Below are 21,635 nucleotides of genomic sequence, written 5' to 3'. Positions count from 1 at the left end.
GGAGCTTCACTGGCGTTACCCATAAGGAAGGTAACACCAGTCACAATTTTCATGAAAAATGCATTTTACAAAGTGTCTCCTGCAAGGTTTCACACCATACGTTGTCAATCATGGTATACTCACTAAATTAAGTAGTTTAATCCATTTGTGATTTAGACTTCCAAATAAAAGATTTTTGTTATATGGTAAAACCAGTGACAACTTTCTTTATATATTTTATCATATTTATTTAGCATTTTTATATTTATTTAGCATTTTTTAAATGTCATTTACATCATATATTTGATAGTTATGAATACATCATTGTATTTTAAATGGTAGAAAAACTGTTTTTGACCTCAAAATCAAGCACTTGCCCTTTGGACATGGCTCACAAATTAGCAGAAGAGGCACTGCAAAACGAAATATCAGTTCCATAATTTCTGCTATGCACTTAAAAGTTGGTTACAATCCGCCATTAACCAAGAGACGAAGAAGAAGAAGAAGAAACGGGACTTTTATTTTGGTCTGGCGTTGTGACGTCATAAAGCTGCGCTCGTGCATTTGTTGTGATTCGGCTGGAGAAAGGTCTGTGCTTAAGTTCGTAAATCCGTGCGATCTGTTCTATCAACTTACGCGTTTTTACAAGCTACATAAAGTAAATGGATCCATCTTAAATGTTGTAATACTTTTTTAAAGTATTATTAACAGAGAAGTTGCGTCTCATTTCGCTCCCGGTATCGTGAATGAGTACATCGTTCAAGTCTAGGAAAGAACCGAGAGAAACCGAGAATCCGAATCCTCTGAACCGAGTCATTCGTAAAGTGATTCAGTGATTCGAATCAGCGCGAGAACACAAACTGTGTAATGCTAACTTTAACAAACCAGCTGCAGATGTTTTCATGAAAGTGTAACTTATTTAATATTGTATACAGATAATTGAATACCAAGTATAAGTCATAAATACCTAAATATGAACTTTATGTATAATTATTAGTGTATTTTAATCCGGTCATTTAAGTCCATTAACTCTGCTGAACTTGGGAGCTTATTGAGATGCACCCAGAGATGCAGTTTGAGTTTATTTTAGAGAATAGTTTACTTTCTGTTAATTACTCTCATCTCAAATAGGACAAAGAAAAAAACTCCTGCTGAATCAACTGAGATCCATGTAACACTGTTATAAAGATGGAGTTTATTAAAGAAGAGAGTGAAGACATAAAGATTGAAGACACATTCAGAGTCAAACATGAAGAAACTGAGGAACAAACAGGTTGGTTTTTATTCTCAAAGCTGAACTCACTCATTTGATCCTTATTAAAATGTCCAGCTCTACAGAAATGAGTGACATTTGTGAAGAATATTACACAAGTGTAGTAATTAAAGTCTCATGAAACCCCAAAACACATTTTTTGAGATGTAAACATATATAGCACTCATTCTGTCTATTATTAAGGGGCTTTATGCAACGCTTAATGGCTTTTAAGGGATACTTAAGAGAAATTCCAAGGGTTTATGACGTTTCCCCTAAAGAAACCCTTAAATAACATTTAAGGGATATTTTGTGCAATGCTCATTAAGTGTAAGGGAAACTTAAGTGCGATTTTAAGGGAAAATTACACTTAAGGTGCTTTACGCATCCGGGCTCTGATCTCAAAGATCTAGAAGGATTGTACAAAGCCAACACACCCGAGAGATTGGAAGGGGCAAAATTATAACAAAATCTTGTAGCTAATTCTATACTGAAGCAGCAACCATTTGAGCGATTTTAATAGCGGTGTAACTGACTCAAATCTCCTGGCAGCAGCATATCCTGTACCTGTTGAAGACGCGACAATGCTCTGTTGTCAGTTAAAATAAAGAGAATTGCAGGAATCTATTCACAAGAAGACCGTTGCCGTTATTGCTTTCTCAGAATCAGCAACTCATAAAAATTTTTGTTTTAACCAAAAGACGAAGATTAAAAAAAACTCCAAGTTAATTTGTTTATCCATTTCAGTCCAGAACAAACTCTACATTTTTTACACCAGCTGTAATTAAACCAGACTTTTTAGATTTTAAGAATTGAGCCACTTACTGATTTTTATAGCCAAGCACTATGACCTCCACGTTAGGGGTGGGGAGTAACGAAATACATTATGTATTTAAGAAACAAAATATTAGTAGCTGTATTTCATTATAGTTACATTTTAAACGGGTGGTAATCAAATAACAGTTAGATCAAAAAAAAGTATTTTAGATTACCAAAGTGATTACTTAGAATTTTAATTTAATTTACTTATTTTAATAGTAATGTAAAATGATTGGAAATTTTGATCAATGAGGCAACTGGTGATACTCGTGACTAGTGACGACTCACTAAAATGCAAGAGAAAATCAGAAAGCCAAGCGTGGAATTGTCATGGAAATACAAAGATGATTTTACTTCTAAATGTGAAAAAGCACAGAACATAATTTTAAAAGAAGTGCAATGTATTTTTTTTTTTGTTTACCTACAACAAAGCTTCTATCGGCTTCAATGGAATATGTTTTTCTACATATTAATAATGTGGTATAGTTAAGCAATATCAATCGGGGAAGAAGTGTGCTGCGTGGCCGAATATTAGCATGATTGCAAATGTGATGCTGATTTTATGTAATTCATAACAAAAAGTTAATATTAAGTGACTCTTAAAAGAACAGTTTTGTCTGATTTGCTCTGTAGCATCAACAAAAAATGGTTCCATACAACCGATCGTCTATTTATACTAAAAGCAAATCTGGTTCGGATTGATCATTCAAAAGAAGCCTAGTTGAGACACGTGGTGATGAGATTTGAATTTGAATCTGCCTTATGCCAAACTCATTCAACTCCCATTCTTCTGTTTCACTGTTTGCAATAAGTATTAATAGCATCTAATTACAATCACTTGCTGCAAAGAAAACACTACTTTTTCCTACATGTTGTAAATAGAATTTATGGCTATTTGCACTTAATGCAAATAACCACTGTCCTCAAAATAAATCTACATCAGAAGAGTTGCGCGTCTGCGAACAATGTTTGGTTCCTGAATGAAGCTGTGTTTTAAATGAATCAGCTGAGAGAATGATTCAGTTACATTCATAAAATCACTTGCTTGATTTCTGAATGAATCAGTCCTTTTGAACGAATCAAATTATTCCATGACTCTTTCATTTTAGACTCTTTCATTAAGATGCCACCTCCTACAAGCGGTTTAAGTTTCATATTTAAAAACATTTTCCTCACATAATTTTTTATTTCGATGTTCAAAATGTTATATTTAAAACATTAATCTCATAGCATTATGTATGCATTTATAATTGTTTTAAATGCATTCATGCCACCCATTTTTATTTAGAGGTGGTTAAGTTAATATGCCCCTTACCTTGATTATTCCAAAGTATTTACTTAATTTTAGTAACTTAATCTAATCTAACGGAATACATTACAAAATACTTTTTAAAGCATGTATTTTGTAATCTGTAACAAAATACATTTTAAAAGTATCCTTCCCAACCCTGCCAATAAATTGTCGATAATGTTTATGTTTGACTCTCACTGGAAGATAAATCTGAGTGTTGTCTGCGTAACAGTGAAAGGATACGTTATATTAACGAAAAACGGATCCTAAAGGTAACATATAAAAGTCTAGAGTACGCGTTAAGAGTGTGTTCTTTCACTGCATGATTCAGTCTGTTAAAATACATTCAAAATGATCATAAAGTCATAGTCAAGACATGGGGGCAGAAAATGTTTATTTTTACCACTTCATATAGTTAATCAATTTCACATAAAAACTTAAAAACTAAATTTTAATTTAAATTCAAATTATTAAATGAATGCCACCTTATTGGGACAATAAAGCCCTCCCTACACCTACCCTAACCGATACTTATTTTCAACGTTTTAATTATTTCAATGTTAATCAATAAAGCCCTCCCTACATCTACCCTAACCCTACCCAATACTTCATTTTCAACTTTGAATAATTCCTTAATTTTTATTGAAAATAAATGCCTTTCCGAACTGAAATGAGGTTTGAAAAAGGAGAAAAAAGTTTTGGAAAAAGGGGGGCTAAAACTCAGGTCAGTCACGTCAAAAAGCATGCGTATTATCATCTACGCCACTGGAACTTATGTTTAACGTGTCTTTTGTAGTGTTGACTATCCCAAACACACTTTGGTGGGCGGAGTTAGTGTAAACAGCCTCGGCCAACAAGGCGGGCTATTTACACTTAGAGTAAATAGACACTTGGTTATTTTTATCATGCCATTCTCCCCAGATGAGCTGATGATTTGAATGAGGCATGTTAAATTAGACAGACATGCAAAATATGCAGACCGGAGGGTTGTGAGGACTGGAATTGGGAATCGCTGCTCTAAGCAGTAGCCTATACTTGTCTTTGTTTCAAAACATATCGGATCACACGCAAGGAAAGCCACCACACTATAAATAACAGAAACCAAATGTGCCATTGTTTTTGTAATTTTTGAAAGTCAAACTAATAAAATAAAACTAAGATTATTAATTGCACAGCTGCAATGGGGCCCCCTTGTGGTTCAATATGCAATTTACATACTTTGCATATAGGGAGGACTGCCACTGTTAAACTGTTTATTCTCTATGCAATCAGTCCTCCAGACTAAGATGATGCAGACAGTGGTCAGTGTGATTAGCAAGAGCTCTAGCTGATGCGTTAACTGGTATATCTTTCTTTTTTTTTTTTTACTTCAGACCTGATGGCACTGAAAGAGGAGAGTCAAGAACTGAATGAAACAGAAGAGAAAGATGAAAATGAGAAACATGATTTCAAAACTGAAGAAAAATCGATTAGTTGCTCACAGACATCCTCACCAGAAAAAGCTCAAAAAACACAAAACACAAACCTTAGGCCATTCACCTGCCAACAGTGTGGAGAGATTTTCATTTGCAAAGAAAGCCTTGAAGTCCACGTGAAAATTCACATGGAAAAGAAGCCATTAATATGCCCTCAGTGTGGAAAATGTTTTACACGGAAAAATCACCTTAATGACCATGTGAGAACTCACACTGGAGAGAAACCTTTCACCTGCGAACAGTGTGGAAAGAGTTTCACAAGTAAAGGAAACCTTAATTCCCACATGAGAATTCACACTGGAGAGAGACCTTTCACCTGCCAACAGTGTGGACAAATGTTCAGACGAAAAGAAAGCCTTGAAGTCCACATGAAAATTCACATTGAAAAGAAGCCGCTCATATGTCCTCAGTGTGGAAAGTGTTTTACATGGAAAAGTAAACTTAATGCCCACATGAGAATTCACACTGGAGAGAAACCTTTCACCTGTGAACAGTGTGCAAAGTGTTTTACACACAAAACACAACTTAATGCCCACATGAAAATTCACACTGGAGAGAAGCCTTTCCCCTGCAAACTGTGTGGGAAGAGTTTCACGCATAAAGTAAATCTAAAGACTCACCTGAGAATTCACACTGGAGAGAGACCTTTCACCTGCCAACAGTGTGGAAAGAGCTACAGACATAATGTCAACCTTAATAATCACATGAAGATTCACTCTAGACAAATTTTTAACTGTCATCAGTGTGAAAGGAGTTTCACAGACATGAATCACCTCAAGAATCATGTAATAGCTCACACCAGTGGAGAGTCTTTCATGTGCCATCACTGTGGAAAGAGTTTCTCAAGAAGAGAGATCCTCAATATTCACATGAGAGTTCACACTGGAGAGAAACCTTTCACCTGCAAACAGTGTGGAAAGAGCTTCACTGTTAGAGGAAACCTTATTACTCACATGAGAATTCACACTGGAGAGAAGCCTTACAAGTGTCCTCAGTGTGAGAAGAGTTTCACATATAAAAGCAGCATGAAACTGCATTCGCAAACTCATTCTCAGAAGAAATCATTATCTTCCTCAGAGTGACGAGGTTTAGAAAAAGCAGTGATTTCTACAAACATCTGCACATTCATTTTGGAAGACAATTTAATTGTGAAAAAAATCATAGCAAAATGACATTAACATTGAAATATTTTTAGATTAAAGTCATAGCAAAGCCCCAGTATATTGCATGAAAACTTTAATTAATGTGAAAATTCAACCAACTACACTGCAAAAAAACATCTGTGGTGTCCATCCTTTCATTCTTCACATGTATTATAAACAGCAATAAAATGTTCTAAAGGTTGAAGTGGGCTCCAGCTCGTGAACTTAAGTAATACTGTTGTCTTTTCTGAGGTAAATAACGTTAAGTGACTACTCACGAGATGTTTTATTCATGGTATAATAATTGATTGAAAAATAACCCCCCCCCCCCCTTTTTACATTATGTAATTATAAGTCTCTAGTGTCCCCAGAATGTGTCTGTGAAGTTTCAGCTCAAAATACCCCACAGATCATTTATTATATCATTTTGAGTGGAAGCAGAAACACTCTGTCTCTTTAAGTGCAAATGAGCTGCTACTCCCCGCCCCCTTTTCCAGAATAGAGCTTCTTCATTACAGCTCTGACCTGCTAAAAAAATCTGTTTTGGTTCTGATTATCATGTTTATTGCGCTGAAATTATGCATTTTAAACCCTATTAGTTTAAGCTTTTGATTTTCTGAGAGCACACATCTAAAGCACATGGACAGAAAACGTCTGTCACAGCATGTGAGTACTAAACTAGTTTACGTTAAAAACACTCACAAGTTACAAAACCAGTTGGTTATTAAATCAATAAATGCACTGCTCTGTTGTCTCCTCTGAGGCTGGGACTCTAAATAGTGTTCTGTGCTCGTCTGTGCAGCCAAAGACAGAACAGTTAGCATGTTCCCTTTCAAACGTTATGTATGGGAAAACTCCTTTTTTCCTTTCTGCTGTAGCCTGATTTGTTCACGTTTGCGTAGCTGCACAAACCAATGGCGCTTCAGCCCGCCAAAGGGGGCGGGGCCGACTGCTATATAAGTCGGTCAGAAGCACCATTGATCTTATTATTTTCCTTCAGCGATGAGGATCATCTCTTCGCTGACTCTTCTGCAAAAAGAAGCCTTAAAAGAAGCTCCAGCTCTGCTCACTGCCATGGAAGAAGCCGAAAGCAGCGGCGGAAGCATCGCAGGCACCGGCATCTGGGTAAGAGCAAATTTTCAGCACGCGTTGATTCAAATGTCCCTACTCGGCACGGGTAAACCCCTCTACTGCAGCAGCTCTCACCACCGTTGACGGCGCTGACGAAAGGGGTTACACCAAACCCCCCCATCCATCCATCCTCCGGAGGAAGCGATCGCCGCACATCTGTGCCCACCATCTGCCCTCAGCTTAAAGGGCCATGCAGCGCATCCATCTAAGCCCTGTAGTACCACCTCGGCTATCGCCAACAGGGCTTATGCAGCAGCCGCACAGCAACAGATCTCGCTCTGTGCGCTACAAAGGCCACAGCGCAAGCGATCGGCAAGACCATGGCCAGCCTGGTGGTGCTGGAGCGGCACCTCTGGCTAACGCTGACAGAGATCAGGGACGCTGAGAAAATGGCCTTCCTCGACCCGCCAGTCTCGCCGAAAGGGGTACTCGCCTTACATGCCTGCAAAGCCAGCGCAGCATCAGCCTCAGCAGAAAAGGCCGGCGAAACGCTTCCCCTTCCCGAAGCGTCAAGGTCCCCGCCCATGAGTTGTGCTGGACCCTGAGCCGCCAAAGACGTCCTGAGGAGCTAGAGAGGAAAAGTAGGGGCCCCGTTCTTGCCTCAGCCGGAACGCCCCCCAAAACAGCTCACCTTCACTCCTCACCTCTTCCAACACCTCTGAGAGACGGAGTTTCATTTTCAGCGGGTCACATCCTGCAGGTGCAGCACATGCCTGAATATTTTACTGCTGTGATAGGGGACCCACATGTTTTAAAGAGCAAAATTCCTCATCCTCTCTTAATCACTAATATGAACATAGACCCCCCTGCTTTCTCAAGGCGAGCTCTCGTTCGAGAAAATAAAACCTCTCTCCTCCCATTACACGGCTTGGGCAGCCATTCCGGGAATCTCGAGATGGGTTTTAAAAAACAATTTGACGAGGCTACTCGCTGCAGTTCACTCACAGACCGCCCCGCTCCAGAGGCGTTGTTCAAACTCCTGTCCCGGACAACGAAGCACTGCTTGCAAAAGACGCTGTGGAAATAGTGCCAATACTGCCTTCAGCGAACAGCAAGTCAGTTTTTTTCAGCCGCTATTTCCTCGGCTCAAAGAGAGACTGCTGGCTCAGACCCATTTTAGATCTCAGATATCTGAGTAGCTCGCTTATGCGCCGGTCGTTAAAGATATTGACGGTCAAGAAAATTCTCGCACATATTTGCCCCGAGGATTGGTTTTTGACTGTGGATTTGAAAGATGCATAATTTCACATCCACATAGCCCCCCGTCACAGACCGTTCTTGAGATTCGCGATCAGAACGGAAACTGAATGCTCACACAGAGCTGCTGCTCAGAGCGCCTCGGGTTGGTCATCAACCCACGCAAGAGCCAGTTGTTGCCCAGACGATGAACTGTCTTTCTGGGAACGGTTCTAGACTATGGCCTAATGCGGGCGTGGATCTCGCCGGATCGGTCCCTTACAATTCAGCGATTGACGGCTTCCCTCAAACCGGGGACGACACGTCCCCTGAGGGTTTTTCAGGGGCTGCTCGGCCTCATGGCCGCTGCCGCCTCTGTAACGCCGCTGGGCCTGCTCCACATGCAGCCCCTCCAATTTTGGCTAAAAGCCAGAGTCCTGCCCCACGCTTGGCGGTTGAAGAGATTTCCGGTCAGGGTGGACTGCCGCTGTATCGAAGCTGCACCCCCCTGGAGGAACACTTACCTGTTTCGGGACAGGACAGGAGTGAGGATGGGCGTCCTTCCTTCCGGCCATCAAAGGCCACCATGTCCTGGTCCGTTCAGACAGCACAACAGTGGTGTCTTATATCATCACTCCTCTCGCTAAGGGCAGTTCTTGTGCCAGGCTAGATGAACCTGGGAGGTGAATGCTGTCCAGAGGCAAGGTAGCCCCAGACGATTGGGTGCTGCACCCTCAGACGGTACAGTTAATTTTGGGCGGTCTTTGGGAAGGCAGAGGTCGACCTCTTTGCCTCGGAAAACAACTCTCATTGCCCAAAATTTTTCTTGATACGGAGAGATGCCCTGGCCCACGACTAGCCCAGGGCTCATCTGTATGCAATTCCTCCTATCGCCCTGATTCCCCAGATCATCCACCGAGTCAAGGAAACCAAATGCTCCCTCCTCCTAGTAGCTCCACTCTGGAAGAACCAGGCTTGGTTTCCGGAGCTGATGCAGCTGGTGACAATGGCCCGTGGCCCATCCCGTTGAGGAAGGACTATTCTGCAAGAGCTGCTGGATAAGGGGCGCGCCCCATCAACACTCAAGTATATGTGGGAGCCATCGCAGCGAATCACTCTCTCGAGGCCGGCCATTCAATAGGAAGAAACGACTTGGTCGTTAAATTTCTGAAGGGCACGAGGACACTGAATCCTCCTTGCCCTCAGACTGTGCTGTGTTGGGACTTATCCATGGCCATTTGAGAAGCTCAAACATTATTCTCTGCCCTGTGAGGGCTCTGAGAGTCTATGTGGAATGTTCTAAACTGTTTAGGCACTCTGAACAGCTGTTTGTTTGCTTTGGAGGGCACCAGAAGGGTCTGCCGGTTACTAAGCCTCGCTGGATTGTTGATGTAATAGCTCTGGCTTACACATCAGAAGGACTGGAATGCCCTATTGGTGTGAGAGCCCACTCCACAAGGGGAATGGCCTCCTCATGGGCGTGGTCCAGCGGCATATCTATCAGTGAGATCTGTGCGGCCGCCGGCTGGTCGTCGCAGTCCACTTTTGCCAGATTCTATAACTTAGACATCCCCGCCCTGCAGGCGCTGATTCTATCTGTTTAAACCTCCCATGTGGGTAGTAGTTTCTCATGCCCTCAGCTAAGCTCGGGGTGAGATAATGCCTAGGTCCCTTAGGGCCCTTATTAGTGCTCTAACACTGGGCTCGCAGAGCAGCATATAATTGTTGCTCGTAGTGCGGCGTGATTGGATTCATTCCCATACATAACGTGAGTGAACGTTCGAAAGGGAACGCTTTGGTTACTTAACGTAACCTTGTTCCCTGAGATAAGGGAACAAGCATTATGTCACTTGCCGCACTACAAGCTGCATGAATCGATGATCGTCGCTTCAGTCAAATGATCTGATGAATGGCGCTACGGACTCACTTATATAGCAGCTGGCCCCACCCCCTTTGGCGGGCTGAAGTGCCATTGATTTGTGCAGCTACACAAACGTGAACAAGCAGAAAGGAAAAAAGGAGTTTTCCCATAAATAACGTAACCTCGGTTCCCTGAGATAAGGGAACAAACGTTACAATCCATCACACTCCCTAAGGTCACAAAACTCTGGACTTTTGGTAGTACCTAGGATAGCAAAGTCCACTAAAGGAGGTAGAGCTTTTTCGCATTTGGCTCCCAAACTCTGGAATAGCCTTCCTGATAATGTTCGGGGTTCAGACACACTTTCTCTGTTTAAATCTAGATTAAAAACACACCTCTTTGGCCAAGCATTCAAATAATGCATCTCATAATTTTGGACTGCAGTTATATCTGATCAAATGCGCATTATTATTCTTTAACTTGGGTTAAACTAATTAATTTTACTTGGCTGGAACAGCAGCTATGCTAATTATGTCTCTATTTGTTTCTCTGTTTTGCCTGGATCCAGAACACCTGAGAAGAGATGATGTCAGAGGACCTCAGATGATGCCAACCCTGAAACAACATACAGAACTACCACATTTTGCTATAAGTTTGATTGCATCATATAATAATTGCTGTTAACAGTGTTTATCGTCTGTTTGATTACGTCTTTAATTGATTTTTCCGTACATTTCTGCCATATGTACATAAACTAACAGTCACCACTAATAAGCTACTATTAAATATTGTAGAAACTTAATTTTCTGTAAAGTTGCTTTGCAACGATTTGTATCATAAAAAGCGCTATACAAATAAACTTCAATTTAATCAAACGTGAATCCCTCATCGCCAACAGAGAGAGAGATAAACTATACATGTGGCAAGTGGTGCAAACAACAAGCAGGAGAAGAAGCCATTACTCGCCGTGATTGAAGAATGATTCTGACTTCCACAGTTGTTTGATGAACTCGTGAAAAACTAAGCGAGAGTGAGAAAAAAAAAGAAAACAGCAATAGATATGAATGGAACACTCACGGTTTTAGAATGAAAGTGATTGATCAAATTAATCAGATTAGGTTGATAGATAATATCAGAAATATGGTGGGAATTAAGTTATATTTTATCACTTTAAACAACAGAGAGTTTAGTAAGATAGAGATTCAACAGAAAAGCGAAGCTACACAGAGTTACAATCACAAACAGTACGGCAGACTAAAGAATGTCTAAAGTGGACTATCAGAATAAAGTGTTACCAAATGTAATAACTATTAATGCTACTTGTTTGCTTTCTTTTTTTAGTTAAGTACAAACTGCGACTTCGCCAGACATTACTCCACACAGAGAACATATCACACCACTGAATATCATTTATTTAACTGTTACAGCATCAGAATTTCATTTTGGAAACTTTTCTCTTTCACAACTGTTTACATTTACTTAAGAAAAAACCGACAGTGCTTACGAGGATATTTGCCAGGACGGCCAATTTTGCGTCATTTTGTGTGTATTTTTGCCACTTAAACGCAACAAGCTGCACAACCCCACCAAGTTATTACCATGATGAATGTGTTGGGATCAGGGGAAATAGAATATTCAAGTTTCAGTTAATTTTTGTGAAGTGCTTCTGCTCAAGACCGAGACGGCAGAAAGCGCATCCTGTTTATTTTGTAAAAAAAAACAATGTATTCTGATATTGTGTGCGCACAAATAAAACTAGACTCTTAACAGTCCCGAATGATTTATTACTCTTACCTTTATGAGCAAAAATGACGATTGTTTCCACTGTTATAAGAAAAAAATGCAAGTCATCACGCTGGCGACTCACTCTTGTGCACATTTTGAAGTATCACATCAGAATTGAGTGATGGAAACGCTGAATTTCTAATAAAAATGCCTTAATTTGCAAAAAACTTTTGACTTTGCGCTATGGGATGGCAAACCTAACCAGTGGACCGAACTCATTCCACAGCATCTGAAATGTTGTTATATTGTCATTCGGAAATGCCTGAGCAAAGTCATCAAAGTATTTCTGTATAACTGCCACCCAGAAATGTCTTACATGACTGCATTCCCAAACAGCAGCATCCACCTCCGAAAGCAATAACCGCATTCATTATGTTTCGTTTGCTTGTTCTGAGTTGCAATTTATTATGTAGGAAAATTATTATATACAGTACCTTATCCTACTTTTCTTAGTGATGTATAGTGCCAATTAATCAGGAAGTGATGATTTTGTTGGATTGAAACAAATAAATGACAACTGCTATGTTCATTATTACATCCAACAACAAAGCACCTCAATCGCTTAGGAGTCATTCTTGTCTGCTCCGGCAGTGAAACAATGGCAGACTGATGACAGCTCACTCAAGGCGGATCTAAAGTAAGATGGCACTGTCAATCAACCTATCAACCTATGGCAACCTATATTCACACAGACAAGTAGCTGAGAATGGCCTGATTTTTAGGGATTAAATAAAAACCACTGGGTGGATTTTTTTTCAGTATAGGGTAGATGTGTACACACACTGCCAACACACATTTATGTTCATGTAAAAGTGAATTAAGCATCTTATGACCCCATTAAGGCCAGGTTTTGTAGAAGCCCTAGTCCAACAGTGGAAATGCAGCTTGATTTTGGGCTTGCGACTTGAGGTGCAAGGCTATTGGCCCGCCCAACAGTGGAAAAGCAGCTCATTAGGATCAGGTTGTCAGAGATGCCATGATGACACTCTTCCACATAATCCTCCAGGTTCCTGCAGTCTTGAAAAATACCAACATTAATGGAGGTGATCTCCATATTTTCATGGTTGGGAACATTTTCAGTCCAATGAAAATGAAGGAAGAAGAAGATTATAAAGTAAACTGGTTTATTAAAACTAAACTCAGGAAATCCAATAGAAAAAAGGATCAACGATACAACATGTAGAACACCACACTAGCTCTTAACAAAAACTACACACGATCCTGGACTTAAAATACACGGTCTCAAAGATGACTAGTTAATGAGTAGCCATAGTGACTAATGTCTGGCAGGAAAAATGCAACAAAATAGAACAGGTTACAAAGGATATACATACTAAAAGTCCATGAAAACAAAAGCAGACTGACAGAATATCAATTACATTTGTAATAATATATCTTAATCGTCAGCAGAGAAGATAATGAAATTGAGGCTGTCCGTGTTCTTTCAGGTGTCTGCGCTCCAGAGTTAATAACATAATCAGGTTCAAACGCTGAGATCACAGAACATTTACAGGCCTATTGACTGTTGGAAGTGGGATTTGCTTGGTTTTGTCAACTCTAAATCTACTCTGAATTAGTTCATCTAGCTTCATGCAACAGGTGGTGGAAGCAGGGTTTAAGACCAATGATTTACAGCACAGAGTGACTGGAGCGAAGCAGGTATATTCAGTTAATTCTGATGGAGGCCAAGCTTCACTAAAACTAAAGAAAAAAGACAAACAAAAAAGTCGCTTTTTTTTTCTCTCCGAGGGCTTTTTCCCATGCACTGCACATTTTGTATGTCTCCCTTATCCTTATCTGACATGCTCAATTCAGGTCTTGCAACCACTACTAATTGTATGTCATATAAAACTCCTTCGACACAAATAGGGTCTCAAGCACATGCACAGATGCATGAAGTGTGATGGCAGAGTACATTTTACACATGACGGCTCACATGACTGTTAAAGTTTCTTTTAATTTTGAAACTCTTTCCACAATGATGGCAGGTGAATGGCTTCTCTCCAGAGTGAACTCTCGTGTGAGACTGAAGGTTTACTTTAATGGCGAAACTCTTTCCACACTGTTTGCAGGTGAAGGGTTTCTCTCCAGTGTGAATTCTAATGTGATTCTTAAGGAGAAATTGCTTTGAGAAACTCTTTCCACAGTGATGGCACATGTTGGGCTTCTCTCCGGTGTGAGTCATTACATGAGTCTTAAGATCATCTCTGTCTATAAAATTTCTTCCACACTGATGACAAATAAAACAGTTTTCCCTTGAGTGAATAGTCATGTGGTAACTAAGAGTTGCTCTAAATCTGAAACTCTTTCCACACTGATCACATATAAAGGGCTTCTCTCCAGTGTGAGTTCTCATGTGAGTGTTAAGATTTCCTTTGCATGAGAAACTCTTCGCACACACTTGACAGATGTAAGGTCTCACTCCTGTGTGAAGAGTCATGTGGGTATTAAGGTCTCCTTTTCGTGTGAATCTCTTTCCACACTGATCACACGTGATCAACTTCTCTCCAGTGTGAACTTTCAAGTGAGTGTTTAGATGTACTTCTTGTGAGAAGCTCTTTCCACACTGTTTGCAGGTGAAAGGCCTCTCTTTTGTGTGAACCCTCATGTGAGTCGTAAGGTATTTATTTAATTTGAAAGTCTTTCCACACTGGTTGCACATGAAAGGTTTCTCTGTGGAGTGAATAAATACATGTATTTTAAGGCATTTCTTTTTTGAGAAGTTCTTTCCACACTGATCACATACAAACAACTTCTTTCTAGGGTGAACACTCTTGTGGATTTCAAGGTTTTGTTTTCGTGTTTGATTAGAACTGTTAGGTTTGGTCTTCTGAGCTCTTTTTCGGGAGGAAATCTTTTCAGTCTGTCTGGGTTTTTCTCCCGTCATGAAATCACGTTGTATCTCACACAGATTTTTCTCTTCCACTTCGAGCTCTTGACTCTCCTTTTTCAGCAGCATCAGGTCTAAAGAGAAAGAGAGACAAATACAATTTCACCTTTGAAATTTCACATGCAGTCTTGACAAATGACCGTGAACAGATTTGACTGTATCAGTGTGTAAGCATTGGACAGAGGGGAGCTTCATTGGCTCTGACAAAATAAGCTGCTCCGGCAATGGAGTAAGTAAAGTTTACGAGATACATATCGTAGGAAAAATGCATTGCTGGTTGGTTGAACAATCGTTTAGTGCTCAGTGTGAAAGCACCGTTCGTTGGCGATTTCCCTAGCTTTTTCGCATCGCGCTAAGTGTGAAAAGGCCTTTATGGTTGATTCTAGGAATACTATAGCCTGGCTGTTATCAATAATAGCATACTTTTCAGTGTTCTGTCAAAATAGCCATTATTATTACTATTATTGTGTGAGCATAATGCTATAACCAATGCAGCTAATTTTAGCCCCAAAAAGACTGACATGGAGACGAAGCGCATTTAAGACATGGCCACATGGGGGAGGGGGGGATGCGTGCAATCCAACGCTCATGTTGGGCCATTCTATTGGATCATTTCTCAAACAAAGTAAGGTAAAAGAAAGGGGCACTGACATAGAAGATACATTTAGAAACAACAGAATATACATTGAGAAACAAAATTTTATTGGTCTTTCCGGTTTACATAGGGTGGTAAAATAATCCTTTGACATGATTAAAAATGATGAATGTTTCCTGTCGCCAATTACGTTTCCATCCAGTGGGCACAATTCTCAGAGTAATATGACACATTGTGCTCTACTTTTGTGTCCTTAAAATAGGGCTGCCCCCGACTAAAGATTTTTCTGGTCAACTAGTAGTCGTTTATTTGAAGCATTAGTCGACTAATCACACATTTATTAATAAACAGTTTTAATTATAATAATGAGCTTTTAAATATCTACATAGCCTATGCCCTCAAGTGCATGCATAAGCTTTCCACAGCAAAATAACAGTAAGGAGGCTGCATTAACATTTTAATAATTTATTGATAAACTAGTGCTTGCTTTGTTTTCAGTTTAAGAGATGAAGTTGGCGACACTCTCTCGTCATCTTTGCAGGAGTGGATGCATCTATCTGCACATTTAATACGGATTACATAATCTGAGAATATTTGTTTTTCATTTGAACTGGTTTATTTGAAAGTTGACACTTCTCTCTCTATAGGTATCTATTTTTCATGTCTAAGACAACATACACAGAATCTCGCTCTCAAGTTCACAGAGACTGAGACGGCAGAAAGCACATCCTGTTTGCTTTCATTATTTTACAAAAGCACAACATTTTTGTTTTTATTGAGTGCACAAAAATAAACAGTTTTTACAGTTTCAAAAATTGTATTACTCATCTGTATGACCAAATATGAGAGAGTATTTTAAGAGCAAGTGACTGCACCAGCGCCTCCATCTGTCCTGCAGTGAGCTACTGTTCAGCTTCTACACTCTGCACAGACACTTGAACAGTGCACATTTTTCCATATTAACATTAGATTGAGCAGCCATGTAAAGTTGCTGCTACTTACATATTTCAGGTCGATGATTGAGCGACGGTTTGGCTGTCCGGCCCAATGTAGCCTACTGTATTACCACATAGACCAGGCGTTAACAATCTGTGTGACTTCGCCAATATGGATTATTACTTATTTATTTTTTGCGACTAAGCAACTAATAAAATTTTGATCTAATTTTATTTTTTTGTTTTTTTTTTGGGTGGGTGACTTAAATTTTTATTTTTTTTTTTTTTTTTTTTTTTTTGGGGGGTCGACAGCTTATAAAAACGTAGGTCTGTATTTTTTAGCTTGTTTGCTGTACACTTTGGGTGGTTTCACACTTGGTTCGCTTGCCTGGTCCGCACCCGAGTTCGATTGCTCCCCCCTCCCCCTGCCCCCGCTGGACTGCGTTCACATTATTTTATTTGGGTCCGAACCGCGGTTCGTTTGCATCATCAAGCCAGCAGCTTTTTACCCCATTGCTTAGTAACGACAGCGCAGGAGAAGGCAGCAAATGCATATCATTGCTCTCTGCACTTTTATATATTTACGTTTTTGAACCGTTTGTTTTGTTTACAAAGCTTTGGTAAATAATGCCACTTACATCTGTCTTATGAATGTACTGCAAATGATCTGAAGAACGCTGAAGGTGAACAGAAATGAGATATACAGCTTTCTGTTTGCAGCGCGCCAGTCACGCTTGTCAGGAAAGTGAGTGAAAAACACACCAAACACATTTTATCAAATAATTAGTCATTAATAGAGGTTCACTTCCGCGATTTGGAACGATTGCGTTCACATCAGCAGCGAACCGTACCAGAGTTCACATGAACTGTACCCCAGACCACCGTTTTTAAGCGGACTCGGGCACTCGAGTTCGGAAGACAGCGTTCACATCATCCAAACGAACTAAACTCTGATGTTAATCGAGTGCGCACCAAAAGTGCTAGTGTGAAAGCACCGTTTGTCACATAGCAGCTTTTAGACATGGTTCTGTTTTCTGTTATAAGTCAGAAATGACAAGGAGGCAGCTTCACGCAATACAAAGTTATTGGAGAAAGTCTACAAATACTTAGAATACTAATAATTTAAAAAAAGTTAGAGACTGTAATTTATTAATTTGTGCCAAGAGTGCACATTAGTCAAGCTGAATCAAAAAGAAAAAAAATACACTCTTGTTCAGTCATGCCTGCTTGCATTTATTTTGCTTTCACAGAAATGGACAACTCCATTAAGGCATTTAAATCCAAAAGGCTTGGGCTTTTGGAAACATATTTATAAAATTGCACGTTTGCATCATTTATTGCATGTCTCATTTCCATAGAAATTAGCATTTCTTCAACAACAGCAACAAAAAAAAGTGGTAGTCTAAGTAGTCTTTAACATTGAATATAAATGCATTTCTGCCTCATGCAGTGATCAGAGAAGTGATCAGACACTCGCTGCTGCCTGAAAGTGAGTTTTGACATGAAAATAGTTTTAAATGTCTTAAATGGGAGAAGATGGGAAACAAGCAGTAGTTTTGAACTTCTGACTCAGATTAACTTTGTCCACGAAAACTCCTGAAGCCCCAGTTGGCCCGCTTTGGACCAAGGTAGGCCAAAAGCCCGTGTTGGCCCAGAGTTTGTTCCTCCTGTTTCTGTTGTGTGTCTTATTGTGACAAAGATTGTGACATCAGCTTAATGTCAGCACTATTTAGGATGAGAGGTTAAAAACTACCGATTTATTTACGGATTGATTCAATAAATATTTCCTCTTGATATTCAGGTACATTAAAGTGTATTATGATTATATCTTTGGCTCCGTGTAAAAATAAAACTAATTTAAATTGCAACACTCAAAAATATCATCCATTTCTGTAGAGCTGGACATTTTTATTTAAGGGATACTCCACACCAAAATGAAAATTTTGTCATTAATCACTTACCCCCATGTCGTTCCAAACCCATAAAAGCTTTGTTCGTCTTTGGAACACAATTTAAGATATTTTGGATGAAAACAGGGAGGCTTGTGACTGTCCTATAGACTGCCAAATAAATAACAGTGTCACGGTCCAGGAAAGTATGAAAAGCGTCATCAGAATAGTCCATCTGCCATCAGTGATTCAACCGTAACGTTATGAAGCGATGAGAAACAAAAATAGCGACTTTATTCAACAATTTCTCTCCTCTGTGTCTCTCCAAATCAGCGTAGCTCCATTTTGGAGAATATGAGCTGAACGCAGGCAGCTTACGCTCTTCTGTATCAGCCGCGCCACAAAGATGCACTGTTTTCTTTCAAATATAAGCGTAAATATACGTAGAAAACATATCCTACTTTCCTGGACCTTGACACTGTCATTTATTTGGCAGTCTATGGGACAGTCACAAGCCTCCCTGTTTTCATCTAAAATATCTTAAATTGTGTTCTGAAGACGAACGAAGCTTTTACGGGTTTGGAACGACATGGGGGTTAGTGATTAATGACAAAATATTAATTTTGGGGTGGAGTATCTCTTTAAGGATCAAATGAGTGAGAAAACCAACCTGTTTGTGTCTCAGTATCTTCTTGTTTGACTCTGAATGTTTCTTCAATCTTCACGTCTTCAGTCTCCTCTTTAATAAACTCCATCTTTATCACGTGGATCTCAGTTGATTCAGAAGGAGTTTTTCTGTGTGTTCTGTTTAAAAGACAGAAATATAAACCCAAAGTAAATCTCTGGCGAGGGAGTCAGTCAGATAGGAAAAATAGCCTTAAATTACCTGAAAAGACAAAAACAACAAAGACTAGTAACAAAACAAATTATATACAAGCTTTATATTTGCATTAGGATTTATATTTGGTATTTTCTGAATCGTATATTATATTTAATAGATCCCACTTTAATGAAGACATTTGCAGTTGGTTTGTAAAAGTTGTCGGTACACGTGTTTTGTGTTTGTTCTCGTTGCGTTTACACTGTCGCGGGGATTCGAGCGATTCAAAACAATGATTCATTTTGAGAAGCAAGTGATTCAATTGACTCGGAGTTTAAAAAGTGACTGAATTCGTGTTTATGATCAACTGAGCCCGCGTCCCAATGCGCATACCATCCATCCATAACTCTATGAGATGTTAGTCATTTTCAATACTATTTAGGGCAGATAAGGTGGATAGTACGCACACTGGGACGCAAGGGTGATTTTTCTAAATTGTGAGCGAAATGAGACGCACCTTTTCTGTTACACACGGAGCGGAGCGCTTGTATTTACAACATACTGTCCTTTATTCGTGTCACTAACGTTAGATAAGGCATTAAAATGTTACAATCGATAATCATTTATTTACAAAGTTGCACATGCATTTCTCTAAACGAGCTGTATCGATTTAAATACGAAATGGCTAAAAACACTCGCCTTTCTTCAGCCGAATCACATACGGGCGAGAGCGCGGCGCGCGCTTATGACGTCACATCTCCAGACCAAAATAAAAGTATTTTTACCTAAAATCATAGGCTCTTTCCGAAATCACCCCCCTACACCAAACTCACTTTGACTTGCAATACAGAAAAAGCAACATGACAAAGAATTGTGATAAAATCGAGATATTTCAAAAATAATAATAATAATAAAACTATTATATGATATTTTTGTTATATTGCCCACCCCTACTTGTCACATGTTCAGAACAAATTAGGTTATAAAGTTTATAATGTTTGTGTTAAACCTCTGTATAAACCATATTCCCACATACCATATTGGTTATAAAGAATGTATTGATATATTGTACAAAGTTAATATAATAGCTAGCCCTTATAGTAATTAAATTGTACTATTCTTAATTCCAATTATTACCACATAAAAAACTACTAGTGACACGTGAGTGTATGAGTTTAAATATGTGAGCTGAAATTATGTTTTTAATTTTTGTTTGTTTTTTAGTTACAAGGACAACATTTTCTTGTAGGTAATTTAATAATTGTTTATATTTGTAAGTTTTTTTGTATTTAATGTTTAATGGAGTTCCAGGGTGCGTCAATTGAGGCACAGTCATGCTATATTGAAGACACTTCAGGAACAATAAAAGTTCAACTGTGGGAAAGTTTGATAGGCAAACTAGAATTTGGGTCTACCTACAAAATGACTGATGTCAGTACGAGAGTGTTCGCTGGAAGCATGTACTTGACGACCAGCCGCAGAAGTGAAATCAAACAAGTGGCCGCTCTCAAAGGACTGAATGAAGTTATTCAATTCAGAATTGATGAAGGTGAAGTTATTGTGGTTGAATGGAGCATTACATCAGTTGAGGTTGCGGTTTCACGTAGGTGTTCACGATGCCAGGCTTGGCAACAAGATTTTGAAACACAAGGTCAATTCCATCGTTGTTTTCGTTGCAAGAGACTGCAACATGTTCAAGCATTCCAACCAACCCTCAATGCTGCAGTGACCTTTGTTGGTGATTTTGGTGAGCGGGAGTTGACCTTGCCAAACTCGATTATTAAAAGGTATGTTTAACATTTATATGTAATTGGAATTAAGTAGTATGCGTTGTATGACTGCATAATTTGGAGGAGTAATAAAAAAGATATATATTGTAAGATAAAAATGTGATTATTTTATAATAAAGGAAACAAACTACAGTATTATAAATAGATATTTTTATAGTTTAATAAATGTTAAATTGATAGCTTTTAATTATAATGTTATGTTGAATGGTTATAGTCAAAGGTTAAATATTATGGGGAATTTTTTTATAAGGAAATTAATATTAATTGTTATCAGTGATAACGCTTTCAGTCATAAAAATGCCATTAAAAATATTAAAAATAAGATGTTTTGTTTGTACATTTATTTGAAGATTGAATGTGATATTATTGCAATATAAAAGTATATATAAAGACTTTAATGTTAGGTGGGATTAATTACAATTAATTTCAAGAAAAATGGGATGAATTAATTTTTATCTTAATTTTAATTGTTTTTAAATCAATTGAAAGGTAAAACAAAAATAAAATCAATCAATAATGATACAAGTAATTACGTGTTCACGATATCATTACAGTTGGAAGATAAGTTGTCATTTTGGATTTGACAGTGATAAATTGTGTAGCTTTAATTTATGATATATGACATAAGATAATTTTTGCATGTTTTTGTTAATTGTGCTATGGATAATGTTTTGGGTTTTGTGCAAAATTTAACTTGGTCAATGTTATATATATTTGTGCTTTATACAGGTATGTGCAGAGGGAGAACCTTTCTGATCTCTTAAATGAAGCACAAGATTTTGAAGAGCACTTGATGACGAACATG

General features: G+C 38.9%; 2 protein-coding genes across 5 annotated transcripts; one reads left to right on the top strand and one right to left on the bottom strand.

Annotated features, from left to right (window-relative positions):
* Window positions 1-433: 433 nt before the first annotated feature.
* Window positions 434-6,656, top strand: LOC122137157 (gastrula zinc finger protein XlCGF26.1-like). Of its 3 annotated transcripts, none has more exons than XM_042722842.1 (3): window positions 434-567; window positions 1,111-1,252; window positions 4,715-6,656. In XM_042722842.1, exons 2-3 carry the CDS (start codon window positions 1,168-1,170, stop codon window positions 5,896-5,898), a joined length of 1,269 nt encoding a protein of 422 aa, XP_042578776.1. In that variant the 5' UTR covers window positions 434-567; window positions 1,111-1,167; the 3' UTR covers window positions 5,899-6,656. The 3 variants fall into 3 exon arrangements, with proteins under 3 accessions (XP_042578776.1, XP_042578775.1, XP_042578778.1); XM_042722844.1 differs by having other exon boundaries at window positions 541-637; XM_042722841.1 differs by having other exon boundaries at window positions 523-1,252.
* A 6,362-nt stretch (window positions 6,657-13,018) lies between these two features.
* LOC122137159 (gastrula zinc finger protein XlCGF8.2DB-like) lies at window positions 13,019-19,854 on the bottom strand. 2 transcript variants are annotated; one of them, XM_042722855.1, is made up of 3 exons: window positions 19,740-19,854; window positions 18,891-19,024; window positions 13,019-14,875 (listed from the first exon to the last, which is right to left on the bottom strand). In XM_042722855.1, exons 2-3 carry the CDS (start codon window positions 18,973-18,975, stop codon window positions 13,830-13,832), a joined length of 1,131 nt encoding a protein of 376 aa, XP_042578789.1. In that variant the 5' UTR covers window positions 18,976-19,024; window positions 19,740-19,854; the 3' UTR covers window positions 13,019-13,829. The 2 variants fall into 2 exon arrangements, with proteins under 2 accessions (XP_042578789.1, XP_042578790.1); XM_042722856.1 differs by lacking the exon at window positions 19,740-19,854 and adding an exon at window positions 19,558-19,733.
* Between the last annotated feature and the right edge of the window lie 1,781 nt (window positions 19,855-21,635).

Source organism: Cyprinus carpio, chromosome B4 (assembly GCF_018340385.1).
Source record: "Cyprinus carpio isolate SPL01 chromosome B4, ASM1834038v1, whole genome shotgun sequence".
In the NCBI taxonomy this organism is placed as follows: Eukaryota; Metazoa; Chordata; class Actinopteri; order Cypriniformes; family Cyprinidae; genus Cyprinus; species Cyprinus carpio.
This window is presented reverse-complemented; position numbering and strand designations above follow the sequence as displayed.

What these genes read in the sequence shown, in the direction of transcription:
- LOC122137159 (XM_042722855.1), bottom strand. Translation starts at nt 18,975, where the DNA reads ATGGAGTTTATTAAAGAGGAGACTGAAGACGTGAAGATTGAAGAAACA. An exon ending in AGATACTGAGACACAAACAG is followed by an intron (nt 14,876 to 18,890) that starts GTTGGTTTTCTC and finishes CTTTCTCTTTAG; the next exon opens with ACCTGATGCTGCTGAAAAAG.
- LOC122137157 (XM_042722842.1), top strand. Translation starts at nt 1,168, where the DNA reads ATGGAGTTTATTAAAGAAGAGAGTGAAGACATAAAGATTGAAGACACA. An exon ending in AGAAACTGAGGAACAAACAG is followed by an intron (nt 1,253 to 4,714) that starts GTTGGTTTTTAT and finishes TTTTTACTTCAG; the next exon opens with ACCTGATGGCACTGAAAGAG.